A 22,277-nucleotide genomic window follows, 5' to 3' on the forward strand; every position below is an offset into this window, starting at 1 on the left:
TTAAAAAGTCTGAAAAGGATAAGAATTCTGTGTTCCTAAGTAAATTACCTTTCCAATAGCATTTAAGGCTCATCCTAGAGCACTGGCAGTTCCAAACAAGACCTGAGGGATGAGCTCTGCTGGTGTGTTCGGTATGAAATACAGAGGTGTGAATTTGTGTGATTCAGTTTTATTTGGAATGGACTGAACACATCTAGAGTTGGGAGTGACTGATTGATTCAAGCCACCTGACTGCCTGGACATTCAATATCCAGTGGCTTTTAAATTCTGCTTCCTGTCTCCTAAATGAATGCTCTTCCACACTTGTCAGAATTCTGGTATTGTGGTGTAAGAGAAAGGGTTAAAAGTTTCTGTGGTGGTTTTTGAAGGCTATCCTGAAGCAGTTGAAATTAAAAATTCAGACAAAATTTAAAATGCTTCTAAGCTTGGTCACTGATTTCTAAAACAGTACTTTACTGATTAAAAAATAAAAAGGGATTTATTTTTATTTATGTTTTCACAAATAAAGTTGGGATTAGTATTTTCAGAGGTATGTTCTTCTCTTTGATGTGTGGGCGTTACCGATGTTGACAATAACATCTTTTGTTAACATATTTAATTTCTCTAGTCTAAAGTAGATGCATGTTATCTCAATCCTGCCCTATAAAAACAAAATTCACAATGGTTAAATACTTGCGTGTCTAGTTATACTTGCCAAAGCACAGACCCTAAGGTCTCATGACAAACTCCTGCTCTTTAGATGAAATTAATTCAGCCTAGTTTGTACAAAGAAATTTGATGTCATACCTAATATGACTTAGAGATGTTTGTACTGGGAAATTCATTATTGGAAGTCTGCAGAGGCTTATGTTGCTGAAATGTGAACACTGAGTTGCATTTTCTCCTGTCTCTTGACTCACTGCTTCAGACAGTCTGCACAGACTTCTGCAAACCATCTGTAGCTGTTATTTAGGCGCTGTTAAAATATATAAATATCACTTACAGCAAGCCTATGGTAAAAACACACTTTGCAAGTTCAGGTGCTCCAAGTAGAGATTCATAGCTGCTGTGTACTCCCAAATGTATGCCTAACAAAAAAAATAAATAAAACATGCCATTGGGGGATGATGCAGAAAGTGGAGGGCCATCTAGTCAGCTGAATACAAGGTCACTTTTAAGAAATCAGTTTGTAAGAAATCAGTTTGCTTTCGAGTTAAAGGTCTCTTCAGGTAAAGTACAACGGCCTCTCTCGCTGGATAAAAACAAAAGATACTGAGTGCTGAGCTTCTCTGCTAGATGGCATTCTTGATACAAGTACGAGATGGAAGAAGAGGAGAGGTACTGGATACAGAGCTACTGTTGAGTTTCCAAAAACCATTGCTGGGAAAACTTCAACCGTGTCCTCCTTTTTTTCCTTTGGTGTCCTGTAGGTTTTTTTGTTTGTTTGTTTGTTTGTTTAATAAAACAAACTCGGGGGGGGGGGGGGGGAGTAGTATTAAATGAAAGTGCTGAGATGCTTCTCTGGTGGTGTGCTGATGACTGGAGTCCTTTTCATTCTGCAATAAGCATTTATTGCATGTTTGTGATTGTGGGGAATAGTGCGCATGGTTTGGGTGCTGTTTTAGTCCTCTGTTCCTGTACTTTCAGTACTTTCAGGAAAACTACTAGACTGGCTATTAAATGTTTCCTTATTCAGCTTTTCTGTGCAATTTAAACTGTTCTAGAAGGTTTTTTCCTCTGATTAGAATATTGCCTTTCTATAGCAACAGAGCTGAATTGGAGAAATGCTCATATTTAGCTGAATAAAAGTAGTTGGAACGAATATTTACAGATGCATTTGTAAAAGCTATTTACATTGCTCTTCATAGCATGGGAAAGTTGTATCAGTAGGACAAAGACTGCAGAATACAGTATACAGGACTGAATACTATCAAAGCATATAGTAAGGATCAAGTTCACTTGAGAAGGTAGCATTCTTAAATCCTCATGCTGACATAATGATGTTAGTTACAGTGTGCCACTATTTTACTATATGTGCTTACTGGGATTGCCTTACCAGACAGCAAGAGTAGTTGCTCTAACTGTTCTGAAGTTAGAAAAGTAAACCAGCAGAAAAAGCCTTTTTTGCATCTGCATGAAAATGGCTATTGAAAGTAAGGCATCAGGGGTTAGTTTACTTAGCAAGGATTAAAAATTAACGATACTGGCAAAGCTGTACCACAAGTAATCTCTGCAATCCGAAGATAATTGCTTTGTTTTTCAAAAGCACTATCATATCAAAGGATATATGGAAATCTGCTCTAGAAACATAGGTGCGTACAAATGTGGGGCAGACATAAACATTCAAGGGTCAGTGTGTTCCAGTTTCCTGGTGACACATGACTGCAGATCACGCCATAGCTTGCCAGATTTTGAAGAAATAAATCCCTGACAGAAAGATGTATGTGTATATATATATATATATATATATATATATATATGTCTCATTGATGTTAAAAATTATGAGATTCACTTTTTCCTCAGTTCTAAGTTTAAAACTGATCCTTGTTTGCATATTGAACTGTCAGTGGAGTCCTATTACATGAATTCTGAAGAATAAAAGTACTGTACAATATACTGACACCTGCCCATTGCAGTTGTATAATTTGGAAAAATTTCTGAACAGAATAGCGTATGTATATTATTATTCAAAACTGTGCTTCATGATGAAAACAGGCTAGGTAAACATTCGTTTTTCCAGCCCATTTACCTATTCCTGACAAAGTACAGTCAACGAGCAGTACCAGCCACATTAGGAAGAAGGGTAGAGGTCTCAGAAATTCCTACAGCTTGAGTCTGTGCTTATCTTCAGACCACCCACAATCTGCTGTAATTTCTTGCCCAAATAAATGAGGAGGGGGGCGTACACAGTTAAGATAAAAACATTTGAAACTAAGTTTCATTAGTCATCTTGTACAGAGAACACTTCTTTTCCATACATGGTCTCATTTTCCACCCTTTTATATATAAATGACAACTTGTTCAATTTCAGTTCAATTTCATGTCTCTGTATTGGATTCTCTTATTAGCTCTGGGTTTCAGAGGACTATTTTGGACTATGCCGACATAGTCAGTGGAAGGACCAAGATCATGTTTTATAATGGCTTCCCTAATCTAGGGAGCATAGATAATTTAGAGTTCTGGATTTAACACTTGCATGAGTGACGAAGGCCTCAGAAAGTGAAATGTGCGATGTGTGGTCTGAGGCCAGTAGTTAGATGTTATTCACCCTTCTAAGTAAATAATGCAAAAGAAGAATGCCAATGTTTGTCTACTGCACCTGTTGTAATAATAACAAAGTAAAATATGTTTGTATACTGATCTATGAGGCTACATCTGAAATCAGAATATGTGTGAACTCTGTGTGTGTTGAAGAACCCGCTTTTATGATTGGATGAATAGAACTTGGGAAGGCTGGGCTGCAAAGTGAAACATTAGCTTTTCTAGATAAGTTTCTCTGCTTCAACATTACACAGTAATGATATTTGTGCTTGTTAATCTCTTTCAACGGGGTGAAAAGCTATAGGTGAGCTCTCTTATTATAATTTGTACCTTAATATTACAATATCGTACTAGTTAGCTTTCTTATACTGCATTTCCAATATATGAGATACTGAAAATCTTAAATACCTACTTCTAGGTGTTCATGTTAATGTATGTGTAGAATCTCTTGCATTTTTTGTGTCACAGCACGTGTGTCCTCATTAGTGCCCGATTAACTCTTCTCTTTGCTTCTAATACAGAATCCTCATTGTTGTCTCAAGTCTACAGGTTCCTTGAAAACTCTCCTCCGACTGCTCCTTTACCTTTCTTTTAACCCACCACTTCAGATCTACCTACCTGTTTTTAAAGTGACAACCTTTAGTCTGAAGACTTTTCTCCCCTCTGGCAAGGATGAAGGTTGAAAGCTAAGGAATTTTTTAAAAATACATCTTTGATGTATTCAGCTTTAACGTCGATTATTGTAACATAAATAAGCAAAACAGTCACTAGGTCAAATAAAATGATGTAATACAGAAAAACGAGTGATGCATTAGAACTGAAATGATCAGGTTCTCTTACCTGTGGCAGTAAACTTGCTGGAGGAGGGGCTGTAGCTCGGGGTGCAGTGAAATTCTGACGGGGACTGAGGCTTCTAGAGGCTGTTGTGGTGTAAAAGCTGAATAGGGTCCTGACTGGGTCCCAGGGGTGAGATGAGGGAACCTCAGTGCTGTCTGTCCCGTTATCTGGAGTGTTGGGGGACACCCCAACATGGCACCCCAAAGGTGTTACTGACACAAACACCTCCTGTTGGGGAAGGAGGCGTGAGGGCAACCTGTGGCACAGCACCTGGCAGGCCCACGCCACATCAGTGATCATCGCCGTGATAACTGCGTGCAACTTTTTGGGGGTGAAACCCCTTTTATCCGCGTGTTTGTGACGGGGGGAAGAGGCCGAGAGGCAGCGCCCCGTCAGGAAGTTGAGGGGCGGGGGGGGGGAGCTCAGGCAGCGCCTCGCCCTCCCGCGGCACCCAAAGGGTTAAACCGCCTCCCTTTCCCCCCCCCTCCCTTCTCCCGCGTTCATTGGCGGGCCGGCCGGCGGCGGCGCCCAATGGGAGGCGGCGGCGGTGGGGGGCGCGCCAATGGGGGCCGGCGGGGGGCGGGGCGGGGGCCGGCGCGGCCGGCGCCCGGTTGAATGGGGAGTACAAAGGGGCGCGGGGCGGGCGGGCCGGGCTGTGCCGTGCCCGTCCCCAGCCCGCTCCCCGTCCCGCTCCCCGTCCCCATCGCGGTCCCGGCCGTGCCGCTGCGGGCGGGCGAGCGTGCCGAGCCCTCCCCTCCCTGATTTTTTTTTTATTATTATTTTTCCCATTTTCCTCTTTTTTTTTTTTTAATTTTATTTTTTTTATTTTTTATTTTTTTTATTTTTTCTCCCCAGCTCTGCCTGCTGTATGTGCATGAGCACTGCGGCTGCCGCCCGCCCTGCCGTGCCGCCGGGGCTGCTCCGGCCTCGCCTCGCCTCCCAGCGGCGGAGCAGCGCCGCCAGCAGCAGCAGCAGCAGCACCACCACCACCACCACCAGCAGGAGCAGCAGCAGCAGCCGCCTCGGGCAGGCTCCCCCCGGGCAGGGGCAGGGGATGCTCCCGCCGCCCGCCGCGGCCCCGGCAGCCCGAGCCTGAGCCTGAGCCTCGCCGCCTTCCCCGCGGGGCGGCCGCCGCCCGCCCGCCCGCCCCGTGCCCGGCCCCCGGCGGCGGGTGCCCGGGGCCGGCGCGGCGCGGCGAGCTGCCATGCGGCTCCCCCGCCGAGCACCGAGCCCCCCGCGGCCGCCCCGCAGCGGCTGAGGCCGCCCTGCCCTGAGCAGGGGGTCCCCGGGTCCCCTCCGTCTCCCCCCCGGTCCCCTCCGCCGCCCCCCGGGTGTGGAAGCAGCGGGGCCGCCGATGGAGCCAGCGCTGCCCTGAGGTCCCCCCCCCCCCGGGATGCCCCGGCTCTAGGGGACGCTGCGGAGACTTTGGGGTTTTTGGCTTTTTTTTTTTTTTTTTTTTTTGGCCCCCCCTCTTTTCACATCGACCTCCCCCATCTTTTTCTTTCCCTTGTTGTGTTTTGGGGTTTTGTCCCCCTCTGGTCGTCCCTTTCGGTGTGGGGGAGCCCCCTGCCCGCTGCCCCTTCTCGCAGGGCATGTCCCGGTCCAACAGCGTCAGCCCCCCGGGCTTCGGTGGCCCCGCGCCCTGGGCGGGCACTGAGCAGCATCGCTCAGCCTGGGGCGAAGCGGAGGCCAGGGCCAATGGCTACTCCTACCCGCCACCCCCGAACCGGTCCTCGGGCAAGAAGGCCTCCCGCATGGCAAGCAGGTGGCGGAGCGAGGAAGACTACGAGCCCCAGGCGAGCCGGAGCCGCGGGGAGAGTGGCTGCAGGATGATGAGCTTTAGGTCCAAATCCGCCTGGCAGGAGCACGGTGACGAAAGCCGACGTCACCGGTCCCGCCACCCGCCTGGTGGTGATTCCCCCGCTGCCCCCAACAATGCCAGCCCCCGGCAGCTGGGGGAGCAGGGGGAGGTACGGCCCCGGTCCGTGGAGCTGGGGCTGGAGGAGAGACGCATCAAGGCCAAGATCGAGGAGCTCGAGGAGGACGACGGGGACGAGGGGGGCTCCGAGGCGGCCTTCTCCATGGGCAGCTGTTGCAGCAGCCTGCTGCAGATCTTCAGGTCCAAGAAGTTCCAGTCGGAGAAACTGGAGCGCCTCTATCAGCGCTACTTCTTCCGACTCAACCAGAGCAGCCTCACCATGCTCATGGCCGTGCTGGTGCTGGTCTGCGTGGTCATGCTGATCTTCCATGCTGTGCACGGCCGCTATGAGGTATCCTACGTCGTGGTGCTCTCTCTGGCCATCCTGCTGATGGTGGTGCTGTGCATGGTGTGCAACCGCAACGACTTCCACCAGGACCACATGTGGTTGGCGTGCTACTCCGTCATCCTGGTCATCCTGGCTGTGCAAGTGGTAGGGGTTCTGCTGGTGTGGCCCAGGAGCGCCTCAGAGGGCATCTGGTGGACCGTCTTCTTCATCTACAGCATCTACACGCTACTGCCCGTGCGGATGAGGGCCGCGGTCATCAGCGGGGTGGTGCTCTCCGCCATCCACCTGGCCGTCTCCCTCAAGATCAACGCGGAGGATAAGTTCCTCCTAAAGCAGGTAGGCGACCCCCCAGCCTGTTTGTTCGTTTGTGCGCTCAGCAGCCCCGACCTGCCCTGGAAGAGCGAGGACGGTGGGTTTGGCTGCCTGTCCCCAGCCCCGAGCAACCTGCCGCTCGGTGGGATGTTGTGCTGTCCGGCGGTACCCTCTACCCTTTTTTTTTTTTTATAGCTGTGTTTCTTCGGTGCTGGTGTCTCTAAGGCTCTGAACGTTTAGGAAACCTGTCGAAGGGGTTTCCAACACCCACTGTAGCGGCACACGGCCGGCCAGCCCCCAGTGCCCTTCAGCTGTGTTTAGTGTCAACAGCTCCACACCACATGCACCTGTGGCACGGTGTCCCGCAGGCTGCCGGGTCACCAGGAAACAAACATGTGGAAAGTCTCGTGATTTCTGTCAGGTAGAGGCTATCCTCGTGTGTAACTCCAGGGGCTAAATTCACATCGGCGCAGGGCTGGCTGAGGCGTCGGGGAGCGTGCTCCAAGGAAACGTTGAATAAGCTTTTGGTTTACCAGGAAGGTGTTTGCTCTGAGATGTACTGGAAATGTCGACGGTGAGGAAGCCCAGAGTTCATGTGCAGCTAGAAAAAAATAAAGATGTATAAAAGCAGGTGATTAGTAGTGATATCATATTTAACTGGAGCAGCTCAGTTCACAGGGACAATAAGACTACTGCTGAACACATTACGGTGCAATTTTTAATTACCATATCTGTATAAACAACAGCAATACAAGGTGCCGCTCTTCTTTACAAAGCAAAGCAAGTGGCCATGCAGGTCATACACTACCAGCTCAGTAGGCACCGTGGTGATCCCAGAACCAGCGACTGAAAACATGGCAATGTGATAATCACCAGCCATCTAAGGAGCAGGGGTCTGAGCAAGCAGGAACCTGTCACAGCCAGCCTGGATGCTTGTGTGTTTGTTAGCACCAGGAGTTCGGTAGCCTACCGACCTGTCACATCACACAAAATTCAGCCTTGTGCTTGCAACACCTGCCTCGAGCCTGGCTGTGAAGTTGCTTTGAGTTTCACCGATTGCAGTGTCAGGAAAAGTTCTAGGGCTTTTTCCTCCATATCAATAAAACTCCAGTATGCTCAGGCTGTCACTACTTCCCTGTACAAAATATCCCTTGAAATCATTATTGCATTCCCCCCTGCTTGCTCCCTATTCTCTTCTCCCCCTGTCCCTGCCCAGTTAAGCCTGCTCGGACAGTTTCTGGCTTTGTTCTTAGCTTGTTACAGATATTTTTATAAACTGCACATGGCATATTTTTCTTATGCTTGATATAAATGGCTTTTTGTGCATTTCCAGCAGAGCATACGCTGTAAATGGGACTGTTACTGTTTTTCTGCTTGACTTGGAAAAGTTTGCTAATGCCAGAAGTTGCTCACCGCCGCTCTGGTTCCCACAGAGCCTTGTGCATGCTCTTCCCTGCATACACTGAGACTTGTCCTCTTCAGTTCGATATATTCAGAGACTGTGTTCTTACATAGGAAGGCAAAATCATGATGAAGGCAAAAAGACTTAATCTGTTACAAGTTGATTTTTGACGGTAGTGATGAGCATATAAGGTATTGTCACAGTGGAAAGTATCGGTAACTGTATCTTAACGGGACGCAGCCTAAATGATCGACTCCCTCGGTGGAGAATTTGGGATGATTACAGCTCAGGATCGCTAGACTGGCTCCCTCCTCCCAGCACAGCAGGTTTATTTGTAAGAGGCTGAGCACGTGAATAAATGTGAACTTGTTGAAGGTAAAAGCACGGGCAGGAGGGGATGGTGAAGTGTTCATAAATCTGTGTGCCACAGTTGTGTTCCCTTTCATGCCAAAACTGGGCTTTACTGCAGCTTCAGAAAAGCGTTTAGTTGGTGAAGAATATCTTAGGAGTCCTCTCACTTTGTTTTCAAAGATGACGTCTCTCTCCACGTTGTACTTCTTTCTACTTACCCCAAGTGCCAGTCTCTATCTCACTGCGGTCTCCACTGGCACAGCTCTGCTGAATCCAGCGGGGCTGCACAAGGCCAAGAATCAAGATTCCTTGCACATTTGCGTATGAACGTGAGCTGCTATCTCTGGCTGATAGAAAAATCTGTTCCTACAGAGCACATTGCCTCACAGCTACGAGCAGGCCTTTCTCACTGGGGCTGCCTTTGTTGCCATGGAAATGTGGCGCGTTCAGCTCTGCCCCACTGAAGCACGTAAGCCCTATTTTTCCCTTCAGACTCATGTGGGTGAAGGTGGATGAAGGCCGGATAAAATTGAGAGGAGAGGGTTAAGTTGTTTTCAGTGGCTGCACTCTGACAGTCACATCAGCCCGGGTTTTGTGGAGCAGAAGTGGATACGAATGCATCTGTGACTGCGTGACCAGATGGTTCTTTATCCATAGCATTCGCAGGAGAAAGGCTGTTTGGGATGTGCGTCCCCCAGCCTCTTCTTGTCATGGCATTTTTAACCATAGTACTTCAGCAAGTTATTCTTTGTGAGGGCTTGTTTTCTTTTAATCTTCTCCCAGTTGCTTCCAAGCAAGGAAAAATCAGACATTTTATAATTCAAATCTCAAGCTGGGTGACTCTTGCATAGACTTCTGCCAGCTTTTACGAGGCTCGGGGAGCCCGTTAAAAGCCTCGCTGCTTCTCTTGAGAAAGACGGTGAAATTCTCAGTTGTCAGTCCCTTTTGGGAGAAAGGCAACTTGTTGGATTCCCTCTCTGAGGATGCACGATTTTATTTGTCTGAATAGCCTTGCTCCTAGCACTCCTGGACTTCTCTGTCACCAGACGTTGTGGTCTGCGGTGATGCTAGTCAGGCTGGTGTCTTTAAAGGCAGAGAGCCCTCCTCATCCGTTGCTTCAGGAAAGGATTAAGGCACACCACTGTTTCTGAATTGGTAAAGTGGCAGGAATAAAGGTAGCTGTGATTGTTCCCTCTCAGCTGAGCTGCTTTTCAACAATTCTGGGGTCAATGGACTTTGAAAGGCAGCTCTGGCTTCTGCCTGCTGACTGGAGGAGTCTGGGGTCTGCCTTTCAAACGAGCAGCCTGAGTACCCCTGGTGAAAGCAGCGGGTGTACGTGGTCCTTCCGTGAGTCTGACTGGGTACAGGCGATGATCCCAACTTCTTGAACTAATGTTAAACTGGAACAAAACACAACGATTAGTGTGAATTATTGCATTACTTTCAAAAGCTATCCCCTGCTGAGTGAGGGGATAAGAAGAAATTGTTTGAGAACTTACCTCCACAGACTGCTGCTGGTAGCAGAGAATACTGAATGTCTGACACTCCTGCAACGACAAATCTTGATCACTTAAAGGTTTTTGTGTACCTGGGATCAATTAATTCCAGAAGGACTGGGTTTGGATTCACTGGGGAGGGGATGACTGCATTTGTCTTCAGCTTTGTGTCCTTGCATTATTTTGGGAAGGATGGGGGTTACAAATGTGTTTCAGTGCACACTGGTCTGTCTTCCCCTCTGTATTCACACTGTATCTTTTTAGACTTTTCCATTTGGTGGTTGTGATACGTTTCTGGGCTCTGGAAGTAGTCAACTCCAAGATTCATGTGAGAAGTAAACGCCAATAAAACTGTCAAATACTTACCTGAGAAGGAAACACACTATTTGTCAATAAATTGTCTTGTATTCACAACAAAGCTGATAATGAGATTTGTTCCGTCTTCCAGAAGAAACAGACCACCTAACTAACCCACAAAATCTGCATGGACGCACGGGGAACTAGCAGTGTATGGGTGAGCACAGATGCTTCACTGCGGTCATGTGAGTGGACCAGTTGCCCTCAGCACAGCAGGTCTTGAGAAAGCCCTGGCATTTCTGTCAGGCTAGGGGCGAAGGGACAGGGAGTTTCACAATGGAGTTGGTTGGGCTCTGAATCAGAGTTGAAAAGGGATGGGGATGGTGTGTGGGAGGGATGGGGGACCAGGAGTGAAGGATAAGAATGCAATATACAAACATCAAACAAACCTGTGGACTGAGGTTAGATTTATTCCTGTTTTCCCATCCAAACCTGTTCTATTGTAACTTTTTGAGGTTCCTTGTTCAAGGATACAGTTAAGGCTTTGTAGTTTATTAACTCAGTGTGAGTGGGTGACTGTTAAGGTACCACAAAAACAGAAGACTGGGAAAGATGTATAGAAGATTTTTTTGGGTGTGTGTTTTTTGGGTGTTTTTTTTTTTTTTTTTTTTTTTTTGTCTTGTGTCTGTAACCTCACTGAAAGAGAAACTGAAAACCTCAGTTCTCTTTCCTCTCCAAATACTACTGCAAACCTTCTGCAAAGGCTTTCTAATAGCACAGTTGTCTGCAGCTGCCCCAGTACACGGCTCTTGTTTTTGGCACTCCAATTCAAGGCTCCTGATGTTGAGCTCCTTGTTGCTCGGTCCCTTTCCATACGCCTCCATCATAACAACATTACATGAGTACTCCTCATCCTTCACTTCTGAGAACTGTGTATGTGTTGGCCTTCCTCCATGGCAGTCCATGTTAATGATACATGATTGATCCACAGCTGCACAGTGGCTCTCGAAAGTGTGGTGTTTCAGTTTAACCATTTCTAGGAAGATGGTATGAAAATGCGTCTTTTTCCTTTCCCTAGATAAACTGTCACTTCAGCAGAGCTAAAAACATCTTACTGTAATAGGGTATTGACTTCTGGATATCTTCTAGCATCTCGTAAAGATGCTTTTTAGATGCAATTCAAATGGCATTCGATGAGAAGCTAGTCACATAGCAGGAGAAGTAGTACTGCGTGTTCCAACTGAGCTGCAGCATGCGTGAGATATGTAGATAATGACTGATTTTGAGACTAACAGATTCTCAGAAGTGTTACCAAGTCACTGTATTGCATTTTCATTGTCTTCTAGTGGCATTTATTCACAAAGGAGGAGAAATGTGCTACCTGAAATGCAGGTAGATCTGTTTGTCACTTTTTTTTAACAGTTTCATACTGCTCTTTTACTTTTGTTTGCCTGGAAAATAAATTTGAGTAACGCTTATTTAGGATGTGATCTTACCGTGTGCCTCGCAGCACTTAATGTCCTGTTCTGCGTAAACACAGCAGAGCTGCTCGTGCGGGGAGATGTGCTCCGGCAGCCCTCACAGCTGAAGGCTGACAGAGCACGCTTGGACTGAACTCAGTAAAAATTGACCATATGAGGCCTTTAGGTCAGGAAAAAAATGACAACCTGAAACATTCAGTAGCTGTTGCATTGATAATTGCCTTCCCTAGTGTAATTTGCTAACAGAGGTAATTAATTTAATCCCTGAGGTATTGTATATCAATTAGTCTTTATTAGGAATATTGTTGGTATCTCTGGGGAATGACTGTGTTGCTTGAGGTTTATAGAGGCATGTCTGCTTGTCTTATCTTCTAAATTACCCTGTGGTCCTGCCACCTCCTAATCTTCTTCCTGGGCTTCATTCCCCGCCTTCCCACCACCCTGAATTGTTTTTTCGTTTCACTGTATCGTTCCCTGACACCCATAACTGCTCACATAACAGTGTTTACTGAGGGCCAAGTGTCTAATTTTTCTGCGTTCCTGGTAGGTTCGTTGTCTCAGTAAACTGACCCATTCAACTCGTTTTTCTTGGCCCTGTGGTAGCAGTTGCAGTCCCATGGCTGGCCTGGAACTTGCGAGTTGAATACGAAACTCAGTGGGGGAGGATTTGGGTGCCTTGCTGTGCCAGGTGCGCTAATGCTGGCAAAAGGCTTGTCCTGCTGAGCATCTGATGGGCTGGAAAAGGCAGGGTGTGCTAATTCTGTTTCCTTCTGGAGAGGCAAAGATGTTTCAGCAAAATGTCAACAGGTTTCATCGAGGTGCAGGAGGCAGAAGGACGGCTTTGGGTGCTGTAACCCCACAGCGTAGCTGTTGACTTGACCTCACGCATCCTGGGCTGGGGGCTTTGGTTTGAGCCACGCGTGACCCTGTCCTCTGTCACAGACCTGTTGGAGTCAGGACCTTTTACTGATGTGGTCTTTTGTTACTAACTGCATTCAGGTGATTTCTAAACATCCTTACGGTGCTGCTGAGCTCTGGGCTGGAAGAGGTCTGGGACTCTGCCCAGCTGCAATGTGAACTTTGGGCACCAGACAGCTCTCCAAATGCGCTCTCTCTCTCAGTTTGGGTTTGATTAGCTAATCTTTCAGTCATGCACCACAGCTCCCTTGGAATCTTTTAGGAAAACTGAAACATTTGCTAACTTTTTTGGCCGTTTCAGTAGTGGGAACAGTTACGGTCTTTTGGGAATAGCTGGGTTTGTTTTTGCATTTTGGTAGTGGGTATTACTCTCATCCTCTCATCAAACCAAAAGACCTTTCCTTCTGTCCTGGCACAAGATACAATGAAAAAAATCTTCAGCAGCAGCTGAAACATTGAGAGGAAAAAAATCAAAATTATTTTGACAGCAGCTTCCATGTGTGTGGTAAAGTGGTCTACCCTATAGAAGTTGGTTGCTTCTGAGTGAGAACCTGTGCTTTGAAATGTGCCTGTCCTCTTTTTTTTTTTTTTTCATTTTTTTTCTTTCTTTCTTTCTTTTTTTTTTTTTTTGTTCACTGTGCAGGTGGGTGCGGTTCAGAGAAAATACCCGCTTTTGTTTGGGGAGGTGGAAGACAGGGCTCCAAGTTTTGTTACCCTTGGGCAAGGTTTATCTTGCCGTCTGCTTTATACTGTAGGATTTACATGGCACCTTGCAAGGATAATATGTACCCAGAAAACGCAGTGCAGACGGAGCTAGAGCGCAGCAGTCTCCCCCCAGCCTTATAGCTGCTCTGAGATTTCAGGATGTGTTATATGGCTTTTTTTCATGGCCTGCAGTGGTAGGATAGTGACAATGTGTGTGTTTGTGAGGAATGCAAAAATTCACAGCTTCTGGGAAGTGGGTGGGGTTCCTGTGTAGCTGCTGAGTGACTTTTTTTCATCTCCTGTGAGTCCTGGGTTTTGATGTGGGATGCACTCAGTGTTAGCTCCTTTACTCCTTCTGAAGTCTAGCCTAGCGATCCTAGCTTGTGATATCTTGCATCCAGGGGATGCTCTTTCTTCTTTTTGTTTTTAAATTGATGATACTTTAAGAAAAACCTTTTTTGTCTTTACCCGAGATGTATCCTCCTCCTGCCAGGAGTTTAAATTGATTCATTATTATGGAGTCCTTAGGCTAGGTAAAAACCCAAGGGGAAATCTCATGTGAATGAAAAAACACAACCCCAAAGATATTAAAAAGGATAATCTAGTTATGAGGGGGTGTGAGAAAGAGACAAGAATTTTAATATTTGTCTCCTGACCTCCAAGATGTTCTCACCTTATCGTAGAAAAGCTTGAGGTTTCGAGTACTTAACGAGATCACACAAAAAATGGCTGTCAGGCCAAGACAAGAGGCAAAATGCTTTTTAGCACCTGCGACTGGACCACTCCCAAGAAAATCTGTACTTGATGTTTTATGATGTTGACAAGCTGCCAGCCTCACTGCTGGCAGGTAGAGGAATGGCATTGCTGATCAGATCTGCAGCAGAACCTAGCATGGGTTGGTCTTGCTCTGATACTGGGAGCAGTGGACTGAGCACAATTTAAAGCTCTGCCTTTAGCTTCTGGTTTCCAGCTTGCGTTTGATGATGTGGGAAGCCCTTCTTTCTTCAAAAGCCTGGTGGTTAGACAAGTTTGAGAACTGTTTCAGCCAGACGCATTTAGTTTTGCACTGCAAAGGTGATGCATTTACAAGTGAATTTAGAAGAAGTCATGGGCAGCTTTGGCATCACCGACAGTATCACTCCTAGTGCCAGGCTTGACTTCTGATTAAGAGTAGGATTTTCCTTTCAATGTTAGCTGTAGAATGCTTTGTTGTATCATCATGCTTCGTTCTGCAAATAAAATGTTTGTGTGTGCTTCTCTTCATATCCATCGTAAGTGATTAATGCAATTGCGATGCATCTTTTGCTCTCTTCCCTAGACATCAAGAACAGAAATCACGTTTGTGTGTTTAAGATGTTATCTGGACTGTCTGTAGTAAATAGCATCAGGCAAATCCAGTGTGCACTGTATGGTCAAAGTTTTATGCAGCAGGAGAAGCCAGAAGAGAAGTGTGTTTCAAAGCATCCTCAGTCCTGCCCTGGTTTTCCTCCCTGTCGCCTTTAGCCAGACTGATTCTTCTGCAGTTTGATGGCTTTTCAGGCGAAATGCTGAACTTTCGCATCTCTTCATGAAAAGTTTTACGCATCCATGCAACGCCTATAAAAGTTTTTACTGCGAATTGGGCTTTTATGGCACTGCAGTGCTTAGCTGCCATGCTCCCTCCTCCTGGGAAACTTTACTTCTGGGGAGTTGAGTTGAGGATTAAAGCTGCATTACTGATTTAGCATACACATTCCACTAGTATCAGAGTGCATCTTTGTAGACAGTAAACAAAGGACTGTGCTGATGCAACAGAGGAGGAATATAAATGCAGAAAGTTGCTCTTTCCCCCCCCCCCCCCCAGACATTAGAAATTGATCTCTTAAAGCAGCAAATTATGCAAACTGTTTATTCCTTAAACGCGTTTGCAGCTTGTATAAGACATTCTGTCTCACTTCATAGTCAAAAGAAAAGGCTATGACATTGCTTGCAAGAATCTGTCATAAAACATCTCTAATACAGACAGTTCCCTGGCTGCATTCTCCCCTTCAGAAAAAGCCGTGGCTCCTTCCCTTTATTCCCTTCTCTAGACTAAATGTTACTAGCACTGATTTCTGTGTACCTCAGACACTGGAAACTGAATTCTTAGAGCTAGCACTGTGGTAAGGGACTACTCAAATCAGTATTTCTAAAAACAGTAGTTTGCCAGTCAGCCCACAGATGACAGAGCTGCTCAGACATGCTTGCTGAGTGATGAATTCTTTCCATTTGCTGGGAGGTACCCGACAGCAGCTTTGTCTGTGTTCTTGCTTAATGTATGGGGATTTATGCACAGAATTACACAAATGGGTGGACCAAGGAATACATTATTAATGAAGATGTTTCCAACTGAATGGGATTGCTTTTTTTTTTTTCAGGCAGGTGGTTACTAGTAATCTCACAGAGGAAAGGAAGCGATGCTGTGTGGTGCCTGCAAAGGAAGATGCTATGCAGTGCGGTGGGAGACTGTGTAATTAAAATGTCATTCTAGCTCTTTAAAAGCTAACTGCAGTATTTAAAACCGTTAAGCAGGAGGGAGGTTACTAGTGTGGGAATGGCTTTTCTGCAGTGAGCTCGCTGATGGCGAGGCCAGGAAGGACTACTGATGGCTCTTAGTGCAGCTCGGTGACTGATTCTTCTCTTACGCTTACTGACTTTGTTCAGATGGCATGGAAAATCGTTTTAATGTAGAACGCACAGTATTTGCCAGCTGAAAAAGGAATCAGCAAGTCTCTGAACTGAAGGTGAACCGAACCTCTGCTTCCCCCACCTTAGTAGGACAGGTTTATAACGCCCTGTGGTGGAACATACTGGGGGGATTTTCCTGCTTTAGGTGGCATCGCCTGCCTGAAACATAACACAGATGGTCGTGTTAGTTTGTGAAAGGGCTCTGACATCATGCCCAGATTTCATACTGGGTAATTACATTCTTGCCTTTGTAACCGTTGTTGAATATGGCATTTTTCTTTGCTCCATTTCTGTTCTTGACTCTTTAACAGTACATGAAAGCACCGTCACGTAGCTACTGCTCATATGTGGGGTTTACTACTGTATCTGAGAAATTTGCAGGGTTGTTGAAAAGCCAGAATAAAATGAGGGACTAGAGCTCAGGCTTGTGTCTTCTTAGTCATGTTAGTGTGCTGGAGCAAGTGCCATCCCACTGCTATGACAGATGCACTGACAGTTTTTGAAAGCTGCAGAACTGGAGATGATATGGTTGAAGGATGCCTCTGGAGGTCAGCTACACCATCCCAATCCACCAAGACAAGACTAAGTCAGCCTAAACTGCTTGTGACAGGTACTAATCATATATTCATCCAAAAACCACCCATCCTTTTTATCCATGCTTCTTGGAGTCACGAAGGTGCCGATATGCTTTTTTGTTTTTGTGCCTGTTTTAAGCAAACAAGCATGCACAGCCCTGCGTAGGATTTGATGAGCAGGTTGTAGAGATGCCCATGACCGTAACTCTGTGGCTGCTCTTAGCTGAAACTGGCTCTTATATTCCTTGTTTCACTTTCTTTAGTTCCCACCCCACCCCAAGCCTGCTGCTCTCTCTCTTTGTCACAAATGGTACATGTTTATGACATCTGGCACATAAATGTGGTGGTCCTGAAAGTGCTGCAGTGCCAGCAAAAAGCTTGATGCTCAGCTCCTCTCACAGGTGGCTTCCCTTTCATCCTGTAGTCCTCCTCAGCTGGTGGAGCAGGCATCCTTAGTTAACTACGTTCCTGACCTGTTAGCACTTCAGGGCTGCTTCAGGGGCTCTTAGGAGTGTGTGCCTTTTGCAGCCACAGTCGAAATGGCTGTGAACACATACTTGAGGAAGTATTTCCTGAAAATGTTTTCATCTCTCATTGGTTAAGGTTTGGAGACTGCAATTTTCCCTTCTAAACTAATGTAGATAATGATTATCTGGCTGTAGTCATGACACTGAAGGTTTGTCCAAGTAGTGATGCCCTGGAAAAGTAGCCGTAGGTGGATTAGTTAAGCCACAAAAAAAATACTACATAGAAACTGTTGTCCACTGCTGAAATCACCTTATTCAACTACTGTAGATGCAAATGGACCCAGTTAATTTAATTCACTTCCAGAGGGAATGCAAACTAAATAAAGTCACGCTCATTAAGAGGAGTGTTCACACAGGTTTAAATAATCTTCTTCAATTTATTTTGATGAACTTTTCTGAGCAGACAAATCTTTACCATAATTTCTCCAGGGTAAGACCGGAGCTTGTATAAGACAGGAGTGCTTAATAGTATTGGCTTAGAAAAGGGAATATATGAGTGGTTAGAAGAGTGTCGCCCTCTCTGCTTGCCCCTTGGTGTGCGATTCCAGGTTGCTAAACCATGAAGTGGCAGCCGGTGATGCTGTTCTGGGTCCCACTTTGGAGAAGCTCCCCTGGTTTCCATGAGCTCTTCCTCTGTTTAAGCGACTTACAGCCCTGCATGCACTGTTCACCCAGTGCCTTGCTGTGTATCTGCTACGTGTAAAACCTCAGGGGCTGACAGCCCCCCCGCCAAACCTGGGGATGGGTGGAGAAGTGTCGTACTCCATTCAGGTGGGTAGCATGGTAACTTTGGCTTGGTGGCCAGTGGGTCAGGACGGAGTGGGAGGAAGTAAAAAAAAAAAAATTGGAAAAAAATTTGACATTGTCCTTTCAGTGGAGAGGAAAAAGCCTGAAAGGTGCCTTCTGCACGAGCAGGGATCTTAGGTGGAGCTGCAGTTTCCTGGGCTGAGTTAAAGAGCTTTTGAAGCTTAATGGCCAGGCTACCTCCTCCCTCCCTCTGTTACTGCCTGTCGCTGCCAGATCTAATAGGAATCTTACCTCTGTTCTAACCATACCCTAAATCCTTATTGCCTTGTCTAGTTTGTATTTAGCACCAGAAGAAATGAATGAGAATCTAAATGTGTTCTGCCAGCCACCAGAAATACCTTTTTCCCTCTGGCTGCTTGGGAATTGCCTTAAACTCCCCTCAGGGCTTTTCTGTATGAAGGGACAGCTGGCGTAGAACAATAGTGACTGATTTACACTGATCAGTCTTCACCTTTCTGAAAGGCATCTGCCTTACACCAGCCACCCTGCCGTGCACACCTTTCAGAGGGGTGCTGGTGGGAGATGTCTGCAGTGTCTCCAGTCTCTCCCTGGCCTGACTCCTTTTAGGTCCCAGGGAAAAACAATAATAAAAAAATAAAAAGGAAAGAAGAAACACTGTAAAAACTTAGTGGTGAGAGGTGCGTTTTCCTCTTCTTCACCCACGTGGTAAAGGATTACTGAGATTTGGGTCTTGCAGAGTTTTGGTTGCATGTCCTGTAGCAGCAGTGCTTGACAAAAAGACTGTCAAACTCAATAACTGAGACATTTTTGCCCCCATCCTAGTTTCAGCCCAACTCAGCTGAACTTTGTTTAGTCCATTGTTTACTTAATTTAGTCCACTACCTCCACTAAAATAGTCTGGGAGGTGCACATATGCACCTGAGCTGGCGGAATGGCAGCTGGGCATCATGTAGTGAGAAAGTGATGTCAAGGAGCCAGGAGCAGACAAAGATGCAGCTGAAGGAGGCTGAGAACAACTGGTTGAAAGCTTCCTCTTCAGTCTCTAATAAATTTCAGTGGATAATTTTATGGAAAAAAAAAAAAAAAAAAGACTCTGCTCCAATTCCCTCCATTTTGCTTTGGTAGGAATCGAGTGTGTGGTTGAGAGCATGACCCAACAAGCACTGTTTTGGAAGCCTCACCTCCAGCATGGGATTAGAGTAGTGCCTGCTCCCTTGCATTTCATGTGAGGGCAATTAGTGCACGTGCATGGCAATTAGTGCTGCAAATGAAGTCGACACTGCTGTATTCTGCCTCTTTAATGGCTTGCTTTCCTCCTCTGCCAAAAGAGCAACCAGGCAGTCTCAAAGGAACCTGCTGCCTTCTGATATTTAATTTGCTTCAGGCTTACCTTGGCATCTGTCTCTTTCTTCTGCTGCCCAGCCTAGCCCACCTGCCTGTTCCTGCTATCAGAGCTGGAGAGAAGCACTACACGTTTCTGGAAAATCAGGCTGTGACTTGCACACCATGCTGCAGTCCTCCAGCCCTGTCTCTCCCTGGCGTGCTTTGTCATTCCCCATTTCTGGCCTGTTCTCAGCACAACGCTGGGGTGGTTTCTGATGAGCTCCACTGGAAGTGGCATCACTGAGCAGACAAACATGCAGGTGGGAAGTTGCAGAGCAATCTGCCTCTTTTTCTTCTAGGTATCATGGTGAGGAGGACCTTAAATTACACGTGGCATGCAGTGTTCATTCGTGACAACATGTTACTGACTGAAGTGTACGTATCCTACAGTATAGCTGGATCATGTACAAACTCTATCTGTATATCCATCTGTGTCTTAACTGGAATATTAAGTGCTCCAAAAAAGTTCTAAAACAAGAAGCTGGATGGGAAAAGGTCTGGCAAATAAACATGTGGATGGGTACTCACCAACTATAGGAAAAACTGAGGGTTAAAATACTAGAAGAGACCTCTCCAGCTGCTGACAGTGGGAGGAGGGTACGGGAGCACAGGTGGAGCACATTAATTTAATCAGGGTGTTTTGGTGTAGGCCTCCTTGTATGGCTTTCCTTATTGCAGCAGAGCACCTTGCAACATGGACCACACATGCAGGTTTGTTTTCTGAATGCCTTACAAGCAATATCTGCACAGTGACTCCTAACATGTCTCTTAACAGGGAGCTGGTAGTTTATGAAACATTTTTTAGGTGGAAGCAGTTTTTTCACAGGGCAGGATTGCTCTTTGGTAGGAGTATGGAATAATCAGCTTTACTCTTGAGTGAGTGCTGTGGGCAAGAAGGAAAAGGTCGGCGTTAGTCCCTCCAAAAGAAAAATTACCTCAGAGGACCCCTCCACTGAGGATGGCACACTGGGCTAATGGTGCTGCCTTGGGAGCCTTTTTCTTCTGCTCCACAGATCATGGAGACAGCTCAAGTGTGGGCCAGTGTTTCTTTCTAAGTAGAACTTGCCTGCACAGGACAACAGGCAAGCTGGTGCTTTCTAGATAATGAGGGTCAAGTGCTGCTCTGCTGAGGAGATGGGGGGGATTTTATTTAGCTAGTGGTAATACACAAGTTATTTCCTAACCCTCTTGTGCTGAGAACTTGCACTGTTTTTTCTGTTGTTTCTTTAACAGAAGTGTGAATCAAGCCATGATTTTATGTCCTCAGGACCAGTGGCTCAGGTGATTAAAGGCGGGGAGCTCACAAGGGTGTGCAGGCCCCATCACTGTGGCTGCCCTCCAAAACTCCTGAAAAGCAGCTGCCAGAGGCACCCGGTGACTTTTGGGAGCAATGGGGACAGGCAGACAGAAACTGTGTATAGACAGGACTGTATATCCCTGCTCTATGAAGTCATGAACATATGGAGCAGACAGTTGTTTGGGAGGTCTTGGTGGGTGGAATATTAACCACGGTGAAAACAATACCAGAGGAGCACATGCATCCACCCTGGCACTTTGCATGCATGTTGTCATGGAATTTCCAAAGAGGGCCCTAAACAAAACTGCATTATAGGGGAACAATAACGCATTGTCAGCAGTGGCTGAGGATGCTGGGCTGGCACCTCTTTCCGTAACTGTGCCCTAAACTGGTTCTTGTTCACAGTGTTTCTGGAGCTGTTGCATGCACAGCTGTATGTTCATGACTTCGGGCCTGATCTAAGGTTTGTGTTCAGGTTTGATCAAGGTTTGACCAGCCCCTTGAGCAGGCAGAACCCCCTCAAAGCTGGGGTGCTCAAGGAGCATGGCAAGAATAGTGATCTGATCCTCCTGGATGGGCATCTGTCTCAATCATAGTGGGGACATTGTACCATGTCAGAGTGGGTTTTAGTACATGTGGAGTGTCTGATACTTGTCATGGTGAACCCATGGGATAGCAGGCTTGACCCAGATAGTTTTACAGCACAAAAGAAATGCTTATGGTTTCCTGGGGTCCTTTCCAGTCTCAATATCTGGGGAGGAGGATACGGTCTGAAGAAGTGATCGTCTTGAATTGGTTAACCTGCCAGTGTCCCTGACTGCTCTTTAATGTAGTGCCTAGGCACTCAACATGGGATGCCTCAGGCATCTGGAAGCTGAGTTAGGTACAGGCTCCTAAGTGGGTCTTGTGTGATTAGCTTTCTAAAATCACCCTAAACCACGTTTTTCATTGACCAAGCAGTGTGAGAGCTTCCTCGTGCCTCAAGTCACTTCTACAGAATAAATAACAGTCTTGTGGATTTCTTTATTTGGTCAAGCTTTCAGAGGTAGCTGCTCTTGAATAGGCATAAGCTGCCTGACCAATCTCACGTACCCCAGCAGGCCGATTACTTATGTGATCAGCAGTGCAAACAGGTGTGGTAATGCAGAAAGGATCCTCACAGAGCCTTTGGCTAGACTCTGAACAGCACACTTGTGCTGGGAAGGAAAGATAGAGTATATTCAGAGGCTAGGTGTCTGTCAGGTTTTGTTAAAACACATAAATATTCCAAATGGGAATACAGCTTTGAATTTGAATGCTCAGAGAGCAAAAGTGAACAAGCTCCTTGTAAAAATGCTTTGTGTGTTGGCCTGAAGAGGAAGGGCATGGTCTGTGTTGTGCAGATGAAAGGCAAGCACCGAGGGATGCTAACGGTTGGGTTCCAGCTTCTTTGTTGAACAGGTTACAGCTTCTTTATTGAATTCTGTGCTCGCAGTCCTGCCTGCCTGTTTTCTTTGCTTCTCCACATGCCTTTTGCACCAGCCACAGCAAGAGAATGGTGTTGGCAGTGTGGTGTTGAGAGAAGGTGGGCTGTTCTGTGGGATCTGGGGAGTTAGTCTGCAGGACCTTGGGGAGGGTTGGACTAAAAATGGACTGTGAAGGAGAGCCTGTGTGTGAGGAGAGAGCAGGCAAGGTGACAGAGGTGTCTTGTGGGCCCCTAGGGAGGTGGTGGGGAC

At 46.4% G+C, this 22,277-nt stretch overlaps 1 protein-coding gene across 3 annotated transcripts in view; it reads left to right on the top strand.

Annotated features, from left to right (window-relative positions):
• Positions 1-5,669: 5,669 nt before the first annotated feature.
• Positions 5,670-22,277, top strand: part of ADCY5 (adenylate cyclase 5) — a gene marked incomplete at both ends in the record, with an annotated part of 211,880 nt that continues 195,272 nt past the window's right edge. For all 3 annotated transcript variants that reach the window (XM_084289672.1, XM_084289671.1, XM_084289673.1), the window contains one exon: positions 5,670-6,680. In XM_084289672.1, coding sequence (XP_084145798.1) covers positions 5,670-6,680 — 1,011 coding nt within the window. The remainder of the gene's footprint in view (positions 6,681-22,277) is intronic.

Source organism: Netta rufina (assembly GCF_964035555.1).
Source record: "Netta rufina genome assembly, chromosome: 6".
Taxonomy (NCBI): Eukaryota; Metazoa; Chordata; class Aves; order Anseriformes; family Anatidae; genus Netta; species Netta rufina.